This window comes from Nomascus leucogenys, chromosome 9, assembly GCF_006542625.1.
Source record: "Nomascus leucogenys isolate Asia chromosome 9, Asia_NLE_v1, whole genome shotgun sequence".
Taxonomy (NCBI): Eukaryota; Metazoa; Chordata; class Mammalia; order Primates; family Hylobatidae; genus Nomascus; species Nomascus leucogenys.
In genome coordinates, this window is record NC_044389.1 from 49,490,896 (window position 1) to 49,503,389 (window position 12,494).

General features: G+C 43.8%; 1 protein-coding gene across 3 annotated transcripts in view; it reads left to right on the plus strand.

Moving 5' to 3' along the window:
- The first annotated feature begins 762 nt into the window (after positions 1-762).
- LNX1 (ligand of numb-protein X 1) overlaps positions 763-12,494 on the plus strand; it is a 112,441-nt gene continuing 100,709 nt past the window's right edge. Inside the window, exon 1 of one of the 3 annotated variants that reach the window (XM_030818931.1) lies at positions 763-1,197. In XM_030818931.1, coding sequence (XP_030674791.1) covers positions 1,106-1,197 — 92 coding nt within the window. In that variant the 5' untranslated portion in view covers positions 763-1,105. The remainder of the gene's footprint in view (positions 1,198-12,494) is intronic. The other 2 variants (XM_030818933.1, XM_030818932.1) reach the window with 2 other exon arrangements.

The window sequence follows — 12,494 nt, forward strand, 5'->3', positions numbered from 1 at the left end:
GAATTTAATCTTCTTGAATATGGGGTAAGGGAGAGTCCTGGGGGCTTCTGTGGTGTTCCAGAGCTTAGGCCTGCAAAGAAGTCTTAGTGTTGAGGCTGGTGACGCAGTTTCAAATCCCAGATCTTAAAGCTGGAAGAGGGGATGTGGCCCAGTCCCTGACAGACCAGGCAGGTAAGGCATAATTAGCTCCATTTCAAAGGTAAGGTGACTGAGGCTTGAGAGCTTAAATGAAACAAGGGTCATACAGCTGGTTTCAGAGCTCAATTCAATCCCCCCAGGGAGAAGGAAGAATGGAGTGACTCATTTCCTCACCAAACAGGAACCTGTACGTTGTTTGGACAGAACTTTATGTCTATCCAGGCTCTTTGTTATTCTGACAGAGAATGGCACAGCCTATTCTCCCCTAGAGCCAATTTTCAAAATTAGCAAGGAAGCTGTCACTGTCACATCTCTTTCATATGTCAGTGCAGTCAAGACGGTGATCGGTAAAACGTTTTAAATCGTACTCTAAATATACATACAGTGCTGGAGGAAGGTGGGGTTGGTTCATATTTCAGCCACTCCTGTGTTATAATATCTGAATGCTTGCTTTAACCTCAGATCTCCAGGCTGCTCCAAAGATGGGAATTTCTTACAGTGCCGCTCTAGCAAACTGGAGGGCAGCTTTTCATTATTTAATTATTCACACCGTGGGGTCTGAATGTGCCATGCTCATGCCCTCTTCCAACACACTTTAACTCCCAGCCTGTCTGCTCCCAGCTGGTGATGTAAATGTACCAGCTGCTTCCCAAGAACCAGTCCGCATCCTGCAGGAGGGGCTGGTTCCTTTCCTGGGCATCAGCCTGCCTGCTCTCAGCCTAAGCTCTCTCGCCAACCATGGTAGCTCCTTGCATTCCTGCATCCTCTCATCTGAGAATCAGAGAGCATAATCTTCTTACAGGCCCGTGATTTATTAACGTGGCTTAATCTAAAGGTTCTCAGTCAAATTCTTTATGATCTACTGATCGTGGGGGCATGGCAAGGTTTGCTTAAAGGAGCTTGGCTGGTTTGGGCCCTTGTAGCTGACAGAAGGTGGCCAGGGAGAAGGCAGCACGCTGCTCGGAGAATGAAGGCGCTTCTGTTGCTGGTCTTGCCTTGGCTCAGTCCTGCTAACTACATTGACAATGTGGGCAACCTGCACTTCCTGTATTCAGAACTGTGAGTCCACTCTCTGTCCGTGCCTGTGTGTTTATGTGCCTAGCATGTTGGGGTGAGATCTGAGTCCATTCCCTAGCGGATATATCCATTTAGAGGAATAAATTCCACACACACTAGATGCACTTGGACAAAGTGCCCTGCCAGCAGTTTAAAGCCGCATGCTTAGCTGTCTGTGACTTGACAAAAAAGCCCCATATTAACAGATGCAGTACTTTCTCAACAAGGCATTTCTTTTTTTCCTGCTTCAGTGCCAATGCTGCTTTTTCAGGGTACTCTTTTTCCTCAATAGATGTAACTTCTCTTCCTTCCGTAAATAGAACTGAAGAGCAGTTAAGAATAGAATTTGTATGCATAGATCTGCTGCCTCTGTTGGGTATTTATAATTGCAAGCAGGCATCGTCCCTTTATTGAGACAGTCTCTATACCTGAAAACAAGTATAGTATCAGTAAAAAAAGAACCCTATGTATAAAATGTATATATCCATGTTATTTTTATTTTTGATGCTTTTGAAACCTATGGGATACAAAGAAACATGCCTTGAGCACCCATATTTCCATTGCCTTGATTTAATGGGTTAACATTTTGCCACATTTGCTTCATATATTTCTTGCTGCAATGGTCTGGAGCAAATTGTAGCCATCGTGACATATCACCCCTAAATGCATCATTGTGCATCTCTGAAAAATAAAGACAATTTCCTACATGACCCATGTCCATTTTATGCAAGGAAATGCCTCATGTCACCAACCTCTAGTGATATTTTTCCAGCTCCTTTTGTTAGTAAGCTTTGAATAAGGATTACAGACTGATGTGAACGACTTCTAGCAATCATATGAAAAGTGTTGCTGTGTGTGCCTTGTGTTTGGAACATTTGCAAAAATGTATTCCTCCTTACGAACCTAACCAGACGGGAAAAATAGCAAGAGTTGGCTTATGTGTAAATTACAGTCAGTGGGCAAATGAAAACAGAGACTTTAAATGGAGTTCATAGAGCCCAGATCAGAAAAGCTTGTCTGGTCACATTAGATAGTGCTACCAGCCATAACTACGTGGTGGTAGCCCGTGCCTCCTTTGTAATTAGCTGGACCAGTCAGTTTGTCTAACACAGCAGGTGCTCTTTGATAAATAGAGCTAGGTTCTTGGAAGGGATCATTTGTTCTGCATTTCAGGATTATCTGGTCCCATCTTATTGGAATGTAACTCCAGGATCCAAGAGAAAGTATCTAGCTTAAATCTGAATCATGAGCATCTCTGAGGAAATAATGACCTTGCAGAAGCTTTTCTAGACAAACAGACAATGGCAGAGATTATGAAAAGGCTCATTCCTCTCTCAATGGATGCTGAGGTTGGGATCTTTGAAATCCGGTGCCATGATATTCTTCCCTGCCCACCCATTCCCATCCGCTATCCTTCTTCATTGCTATGTTGGTTTCCTAGGGCTGCTGTCATGAATTAACCCAAGTTGGGTGTCTTAAAACAATAGAAATTTATTCTCCCACAGTTCTGGCATCTAGAAGCTTGAAATCAAGGTGTCAGCAAGGTCATGCTCCCTGTGAAGGCTATAGGGGAGAATGCTTTCTTGCATTCTTCTAGTTCTGTAGAGGGGGCTGCAGGTGTTCCTTGGCTTGTGGCTGCATAACTCTACCTCTGCCTCCACCTGTCTGTACATGGCCTTCTCCTCAGTGTCCTCTTCAATTCTGTTTGCCTTCTCCTCTTCTTATAAGGAAACTTATCACTGGCTTTAGGGCCTACTTGGATACTCCATGGTAATCTTATCTTGAGATCCTTAATTGCATCTAGAAGACCCTTGTTCCAAATATGGTCACATTCACAGGTTCTGGGTAGACATCTTTTGGGGGCCACCACTCCACTGACTACAGATTCCTGCTATTCCTACACAAAGATTCCTGCTAGTGAGGAATGTTTCCATTTGTTTACATCTGAAGGAAGGTCCTTATACCACTTAATAATTTTCTCTTCTACAAGTACATGAATCAAAGGCAACATTTTTTGCTGAATAACTGAACGGACGCAAGCAATCTATGAAAGTATGATGCTAGGGAATTGCCAGGATGGTGTTTCCACATTATCTGACTTTCTTAGAAGCTTCCAATTGCTGTGTATGCTTTGTGAGAGAATTCTGTGCAGCTGTTCCCTGATGCTACTGGGGATAATTAATCAGTGAATTAGTGACACATTTCAGGTACTGTCATGTTCTCTAAGGAATCTAGGCAATAAGAATTGAGGCATGGTACCTCCTCTCTAGGAGCTGACAGTCTAATTGAGAAGCTGAAATTTATACACATAAGAGATATAAGCAACGATTCAAGGCAGATGGAAACAAATCATTTATAAGTAGAGTAGGTGGTAAGTTGAGAGGAGGTAGAGATTGTCCACGTTGGTGAAATTGATCAGGGAAAGCTTCCAGAGGAGTTGGGGGTTTAAGCTGGATCTTGAAGTGCTTAGAGGAATGAGGCAGAAACAGGTAGAAAGAGGAAGTATTTCAGGGATGGTAAGTGGCACCAGCAAAAAGGTTAGGAGCTGGCTGTGGTTGTCACCAAAGCTTGAAAAACTGTCATTTGGAACAGTAAATAGGGCTGCTGGGCCAGTTTAGCACCCTTGGGAGCAGGAATGATGGGTGATGGCTGCATGTCCAAGACGGAGGCCTTCTCTTACCTACTCTGGGCCATAGGATCCCAAAAGCAGGCAGAGCTTGGGGGATCTGCTGGGCTTCCTCCACCCTTTATCTGAGCTTTGGATTCCTGGCACTAGGGGAAGCTTGCCCTGTATTCCTTGTGCTTCCAGATGCACAGACCCTCCTGGATTTTCCTTTCTCTCTAACACCAATGCACTCTTGTGTTCCTGAGTTCATGCCCAGCTCAGACACTGGAACTAATCCAGTACATGGATTCAAATTTAGCATGTGGCCCAGGTTTCTCCAAGTCAAATGCCTACAGGAGCAAGGCATGATTTTTTTTTTTTTTTTGAGACAGAGTCTCACTCTGTTGCCTAGGCCGGAGTGCAATGGTACAATCTCAGCTAGCTGCAACCTCCGCCTCCCGGATTCAAATGATTCTCCTGCCTCAGCCTCCCAAGTAGCTGGGATTATAGGCGCCCACCACCACACCCGGCTAATTTTTGTATTTTTAGTAGAGATGGTGTTTCACCATATTGGCCAGGCTGGTCTTGAATTCCTGACCTTGTGATCCACCTGCCTTGGCCTCCCAAAGTGCTGGGATTACAGGCATGAGCCACCGTGCCCAGCCAGGAATTATTTTAAAATGTGTATCATTCAGGCATAACACAAAGGGAGGTGGTGAGGCCTCTGGCCAACTGCAGAATGAATATATAATGCCTGAAAGCATTCAAATTGAATTTAAAACAAAACAAAAACCCTGTGTCAAATTTAGCAGATCACTTAGGCACGCTTGGTTTGGACTTGAGGGCCAATAGTTTATAACGACTTGGCCAAACCAATTCGTAATGTTGGGCCAAACACCTATTGACTCCAGTGGGAAAGACACCAGGTTCAAAAGGATGAAGAGCAGACCCAGAACTGGCAAATGAGACACTGGGTTTTACTGGGGACTTACATATAGGGGAGAGAGTCCAGTGGCAGCAGATTGGACAGCAGAACCCCCTTGCATATAGTCCAATGGCGAGAGCTGGACAGAACTGCAAACACTTGCAAAAGGCATGCATTTTATATTCACTTAGGTCCCTAACAGTCTCCACCTAGCAACTTTCAACAAAGGACATCATCAGTCTCCTATACAGCCCACGTTTCCTGGGACAGGCTAGGGGCTAAGCTGTTTCTCATAGATAAGGAATGACCCTCCGGGTTGGCCACTCCCGGATTCCTTAGCTTGGAACTCCGAACCCCATGCATGTGTGTCTGCTACACAGGGTCAGTCTCAGGGTATGCTTAAGTCATTACTATCAGGTGTGTTTATACCAGGGCCTTTCCTTCTTTAAATATGTTTATTGTCACCTGATGCCTCAACCATGAGGACAGTGAATTTGACAGAAGAACCCTAAAACCAGAGTATTTGGTGTGGAGTCCCAATCCATAGATCAGGGCACGGGGAATCTAGGACAGCCCTCGGGTCTACAAAGAGCATGCCCTAAGGATGAGTGACAGCCCTTTCTTTCCCCACATGCCCTCACCCGCAGACCTCCATGAACATTCCTTTTGAATTTCCTAGACCCCAAAGGGAATCTGGGAAAATAACTTTCAGCATCATGGGCATGAGCATGGAAACAGCCTTCTCATCTTTCTGGGCCTATATTTACAGCCCTGCACGTGGAGAGACTTGTAGATGAAAACCTTAGAACAATGTAGGTTCTGAGGACCACCCATATCAGAAGTAGGGGCGGAGTTTATTTTCAAAATGCAGATTTGGAGGGCTCTAAATCAAACCTATTAAAATTAAAATCTTTGGGAGAGGGGGCCCATCCATTTTCATGCTTAAGCCTTCCAGGTGATTCTCATGAGGCCACCCCATTTTCATTCTTGACAAGCTCCCCGGAGGATCCGTATGGGCACTACAGTTTAAGAACTCTTCACTCCAGCTGGAAAGCCAACTTACCCTGACTTTCCCTGTTGAAAATTATCGCTCCTCTCTGTGTCCCCACTCAGTGCTATATGCATCAGGAACTTCTACCCTGTGAGTTCTGAGGAGATCTTGGGATGTAGTAATGTTCATATGCCCAGCCTCTGCACAGCTCGGGGCAGAATTAAGTTAAACCAAATTAAATGAATTTGCCTCATATCTTGGCCAACTCCTAAATGTGATAATTTTCAACAGGGAAAGTCAGGGTAAGTTGGCTTTCCAGCTGGAGTGAAGAGTTCTTAAACTGTAGTGCCCATACGGATCCTCCGGGGAGCTTGTCAAGAATGAAAATGGGGTGGCCTCATGAGAATCACCTGGAAGGCTTAAGCATGAAAATGGATGGGCCCCCTCTCCCAAAGATTTTAATTTTAATAGGTTTGATTTAGAGCCCTCCAAATCTGCATTTTGAAAATAAACTCCGCCCCTACTTCTGATATGGGTGGTCCTCAGAACCTACATTGTTCTAAGGTTTTCATCTACAAGTCTCTCCACGTGCAGGGCTGTAAATATAGGCCCAGAAAGATGAGAAGGCTGTGATAAAGAAGACCCTGGTTGGTTTCTATGGAAGGGAATATTGACCTTGCTCATAATGATACAAGCTAGGCTCATCTCAGATGTTTCAGGATGCAGCACTGTACTTGAATAACTGGGATTGTCGTTGTGTTGGTCAGTCATCACCTGTGGCTTTTGTAACATTTCTTTAAATATTTAAGTTTTTTTTTTTTTTTTGAGATGGAGTCTTGCTCTGTTGCCCAGGCTGGAATACAGTGGCATCATCTCGGCTCACTGCAACCTCCATCTCCCGGGTTCAAGCAATTCTCCTGTCTCAGCCTCCCGAATAGCTGGGACTACAGGCACCTGCCACTACGTCTGGCTAATTTTTGTAGTTTTAGTAGAGATGGGGTTTCACCATATTGGTCAGGCTGGTCTTGAACTCCTGACCTCAGGTGATCCACCCACCTCAGCCTCCCAAAGTGCTGGGATTACAGGCATGAGCCACTGTGCCCAGCCTACATATTTAACAAAAATACAAGAAAAAAACTTAGAATTTGGTGGAGTGGTGCCAGTACTGGTGGTGCATTTCGTTCTCCACACACCAAACCCTCATGAGCTAGTTACAGAAAAGTGGAGTTTTTTCATCTCCTTCCCACTTTGAAAATTTTTAGTTCCTATCATCCTTGAAAATTATTCTCATGTTTGTGCCATATTCTGGTGGTGTGACCTGCTCTTGCCTGTGGTACAAAGTCTGAGTGAGCTTTGAGTGGATGCACAGTTAGTTTGGAACTCGCTTTTCAAAGTACCTGCCCTTCATTTTAGGAAGACAGTTATCAACAAGACAGCTAGGCGTGGTCACTGGAGGATGACAAGTCCTGGAAACTAGTGCCACTAGCTGTGTGACTGACTTCCCAAGAAGCCAGGAAATGCTGTGCTCTTTCTAGTTTAGAGTCAAATATTTTTGGTTTGTAAGTGGAATCACTAGGAACAATATTCATTATATAATCTGGAGAGAAAATTGTACTTTATTTTCTTATCCCTATAGAGATAGTAGTACTAAGTGGGAATAGCTTATTCCCATTGGAGTTTTGTACTCCAGAGATTAAAATGAGCAATTCCAATTTTGAAACCTAAATCATCTAAGGCTATGGAAATGTTACTGGTGGCAAATCTGTAGCAACCTCAATTCTTAACACCTCAGAAGAAAGAATTTTTAACCAAGGGGCATAAGGCAGGGTGAGAGGCCAAGGCAAGTTTTAGAGCAGGAGTGAAAAGTGTATTAAAAACCTTTAGAGCAGGAACAAAAGGAAGTACACTTAGAAGGGGGCCAAGCGGGTGACTTCAGATCAGCTGGGCGGTTTGACCTTTGACTTGGGGTTTCATATGTTGGCATGCTTCCAGGGGGGTTGCATCTCTTCTCCCCTGATTCTTCCCTGGGAGTGAGCTGTCTGCATCCACAGTGGCCTTCAGGCACTTGGGGGGTGAGCATGCACAGTGTGTTTACGGAAGTTGTGTGTGTGCTCACTTGAGGGGTTTTTCTCCTTATCAGTTGAGGATTCATATACCAGTTAAACTCTGCCGTTTTGCCTCTTAGTGCGCACTCTTGAGTCCACTCACCCAACTCCTGAGATCTTACTAGGAAGCTGATCACCAGGTGTTTTCTATTTATTGGGAAACTGTCTGGCCCTGGCTTCAACCAATGATTATTTTAGAGAGACAATTAACAACTGCCCGACCATTACCTGATGGTTGCCTGACATTCCTCATTGTGGGGCGGGTGGCCTTCCCTGCTCATGTCTGCCTGACTACCTACTGTAACAGAAGGATGAGGTTTCCGGGAGAAACTGCCAAGAGCAGTAGGAGTTATGGGCAGCCTTATGTATGTCCTTCCTGCAAAATGTGGTAGGCTCCAGGAGTCAGAGCCACAGAACACACCAAGCTCTTAGAACCAAGGATTCCAACCACCAACCACCTCCTAGGTTAACTGACTCTAACCTAACCTGCAACATACACCTCTGACAAACTGCACAGACTTCATGCAACAAGAACATTCATTTTTGGGCTAACGGGCCCAAAGAGAGCTTTAAATCAAACCCAGCTGGGCATTCCAGGCTTTCAAGTGGGGAGGTTGCTTGCCTCCATTTTCTATATCTATTTCCGTCTACCCATTACGCCCTGGTCTGGCTCTTCAGTATCCCCTTCTCTAGGTCAAGGCTGTGTGGCAAGACCACCCTTAGTAGCTCCTTTTCCTGCCTGCTGACTTCAGTCAGACCAGGTATTGGGCCATGAACTCCATGACCTGGGGAAGTGCCTTTTTTAAAAAGCTTTGTACTAATGGAGATCCACACAGGAAGGTCCAGATGATTATGGCTGGATTTTTTCTGGGGTGAATGAGTCGGGGGTGAGTGGAATACAGTGGATTGCCTTAGCATCCATTTCCTCCCCACTTCATTTTCACTGTGTTAGCCATTCCCAACACTTTCAAAGTTCAAACCAACAGGGTGAGCTTTATGGATTTGCCAGCAAATGTTTTCCAAATTGAGTCTCCAAGAATTTGTTTCTTTCTTATCGAAATTGAAAAGGGGAAAAAAAATGTTGCTGATCCCTGGATTTTTCTTGTCCTGTGTTTTAAGCATCTGAAGTAGAATTTGGACGAGGACCTGGAAGGCAGGAGGTAGAGTTTATAGAGGAAATGGGGTATGGTGGAGAAATCATATTCCAACAGGAACAAGATCCAGTCTTGGGGCAAAGCCAGGGCCCATTTGGGCACAATGACTCTTGAAGCATTTCAGTTCAGCACATGCTTAACAGGGCATTTTTCCTTGAATTTTTAGACTTGGGTATTTTGAAGGAAATTGAAGCCTCATGGCCCTGATTCATTGAACTCACCAAAATCTTATTTTGTAATGATTCTTTGATGTCCAAAGAGCATTGTGATCCTGTTTCATGGTCTTATTTTTCCCCCCTTTGAGAATTAGCAAATTCTTTTTTGCCAGCAGTAAAGCCACTCCAGTTCCAAGCTGTTCACTCCCTGGTCCAAAGTGTTCTCTTCCTAGGGAGGTCACCCTAAACAAAACCCAGCAGTTTCAAGATGCCACTCTGATGCTTGGCAAATTGTGTTTGTCTTTCTAGTTCCATGACTATGTCAGGTGGATAAGAGGCAAAGTTGGGATGTCTGTAAGAATCTCACTGACCGCTTCATGCTTGGTTGACTTATTTTCTTCATTTTAACTTATAATGGAAAACTACAAACAATATAAAAGGAGATAAAAGGTTATAATAAAACTCCATATGCCCCATACCCATCTTCAGCAATTGTGAATTCAAGGCCATCTCATCAATATCTCCTTTAACTGTTTTTGAAGCACATCTCAGATGATAATGTCATTTCATCTGCAAGCATTTCAGCACCTGTCTCTAAAGATAGATTCTTAAGAAATGTGACCACAATACTAATATCACACCAAAAACAACCATAATTCTTTAATAACACATATCTAGTTTGTTTGAATCATGAGCTAAATACAATCTACACATTTGCAATTAGTTGCCACATCTCTTAAGTTTCTTTCATCCTCCTCCTCCTCTTCTCCGTTCTTCATCCTCCACTGATACAAAGGAGCTCTTGAGGTAAATTCTGAGGAATATAGCTTTGGCAAATTCCAAATACTAGGCTAGTAACTGAAAAAGAGAAAATTGAAACTGTCTTTTATGATTTTGTTGCCCAGAAGCTTTAAGGGGAGAATTTATTTTTTTTTTATTTTCATTTTAGGTTCGGGGGGTACATGTCAAAGTTTGTTACATAGGTAAACACATGTCATGGGGGTTGTACATATTATTTCATCACATAGGTATTAAGCCCAGTACCCAATAGTTATCCTTTCTGTTCCTCTCCCTCCTCCTACCCTCCGCCTTCAAGTAGACCCCAGTGTCAGTCATTTCCTTCTTTGTGTTCGGAAGTTCTTACCATTCAGTTCCCACTTAGATATGCAGCATTTGGTTTTCTGTTCCTGCATTAGTCTGCTGAGGATAGTAGCCTCCAGCTCCATCCATGTTCCTGCGAAAGACATGATCTTGTTCTGTTTTATGGCTGCATAGTATTCTATGGTATATCTGTATCACATTTTCATTACCCAGACTGTCATTGATGGGCATTTAGTTTGATTCCATATCTTTGCTATTGTGAATAGTGCTGCAAAGAACATTTGCGTGCATATGTCTTTATAGTAGAATGAATTATATTCCTCAGGGTTTATACCCAGTAATGGGATTGCTGGGTGGGATGGTAGTTCTTCTTTTAGCTCTTTGAGGAATTGCCATACTGCCTTCCAGAATGGTTGATTTAATTTACACTCCTGCCAACAGTGTATAAGTGTTCTAATGGGAGAACTTTAAGAAACTGGAGAAATATCTCCATAGGCAATAATCTTGCAACTCCTTGATCACAGACCTATATCAATCAATAAATTTCTCCATTGCCTGTCATATGTGTAGTTGTCTATATAAAATTATACACATATACTACTACATTAATATATCCATGATAAAACAGGCACAAAATCATTGTTAAAGAATAAAATATATACCTAAGGGTTCTATGACAATCTGCCCACTTTCAGGGCTCATTGGTAAAACAACTTCTTCAAAGTAAATGGAGGAAAATTGCTCACTGCCAGTCTGTGGGGTTGGTCTTGGAAGGAATAGGGCAGGAAATGGTCTACTTCTGCAGGCCAAATAAAACTTGGCAGGCCAAGGAAGCAGACATCCTTTTCTCATAGTCATATTTCCCCCGACTTTTTTTTTGTTTGTTTAACCATCACTCCTTCTGTGTGCTCATGTGGCCCCACTCCCTTCCAGCTTTCTCTGAGGCCCACCACCCCCAACCACACCTGCTTTCATTAACACCAAGATTGGAACTGGAGGATCCAGGTTTGTGAAACTTGCAATGTTCAGAATTTGAGTCCTCTTTTTAAAAAGGAAGGTAAAATTGTGAATTCACAACTGGTAGGTCCCCGTCAGGTTCTTGGAAAGGCACATGCATGCCAGGACCCTCGAGCCATATTCATCAGCCTTACAGTCATCATCCCTCTCATGGGAGCTCTGAGGTACCAAATTCACCGTCCTTTCTTTCTGACTCCTTCTTCTTATTCTCTCATATTTTCCTGTAGAGCCAGCTCTGGGAATTCTGGTGCCCTTCTAAGCCCATTTCTCCTGTGTTTAACTCTTGCATACCCAGAGCTGGAGCTGTCTTCCTGGTTGCCCCATGAGCCAAGAATGTACCTGTGAGCCCTTCCCCACTTTCTTCTTTCGTTAGCAGCTCTACCCAGAACAGTAGGGGAGGGAGAAGCCAGGGACCCCAGAAACAAGTCCACTTGTCATCCCAAGGACTGTAATCCAGTAGCTCTCTGCTGAAGGTGAGATGACCTAGTGATTCAAGGCACATGCTGGAGTCAGACTGACCCCAGTTCCTATATAGTCTCTGCTATCTGGGTAACCTTGGGCAGGTTACTTAGCTTCTCTGAGCTTTTCTCACCAATAAATGGGAATAACACTTACCTCACAGGCTATTGTGATATTATGTAAAGCATTTAATATAGTGCCTGGTACATAGGAAACCCTTAACTTGTGGATTTTATCATGAGTAATGGAGGGAGTTAGAATATATTTCATCAATTCTAAGACATACTTCTTAATGTCTCCTGAAAGCAGATTCCATCTTAGAATTGACAACACCATGCAAAGATAATTGGCAGTGTCTGTCTTTCTTGGTTATCTGTAAAAATAATGGTGCACCTTCCAATAGACATAGTCTTCGATTTGATATAATTTGGTAACAACTAACTTTATCCACAGTGAGCACAGGTGGACTGAGATCAAGAAACTGGAGTTGCTGTAACCATACAGTCTCTTCCTCCCTCTCACTGAAGAGGCAGAGAAACGGCTGACTTGAGCTGAGAAAGGGGTAACTAGCTTAGGAGAAAGTCCATGGAGAGAGGCCTGAGCTACTTGTCAGCGGCTGAGGCCTCGCCTCCCACACATCTCTGCCTGCACGAGTGGCTCGGTCTTGACCATATCTGCCAGTCTCTTGACTCTGCCCCTGACTCCCTCCCCAGTAGCCATTCCTCAGCTATTTAGCTCCTTGCTGCCCTCACACTGCAGCTCCTCTTTCCTATGTTCCTCCTTCCCCC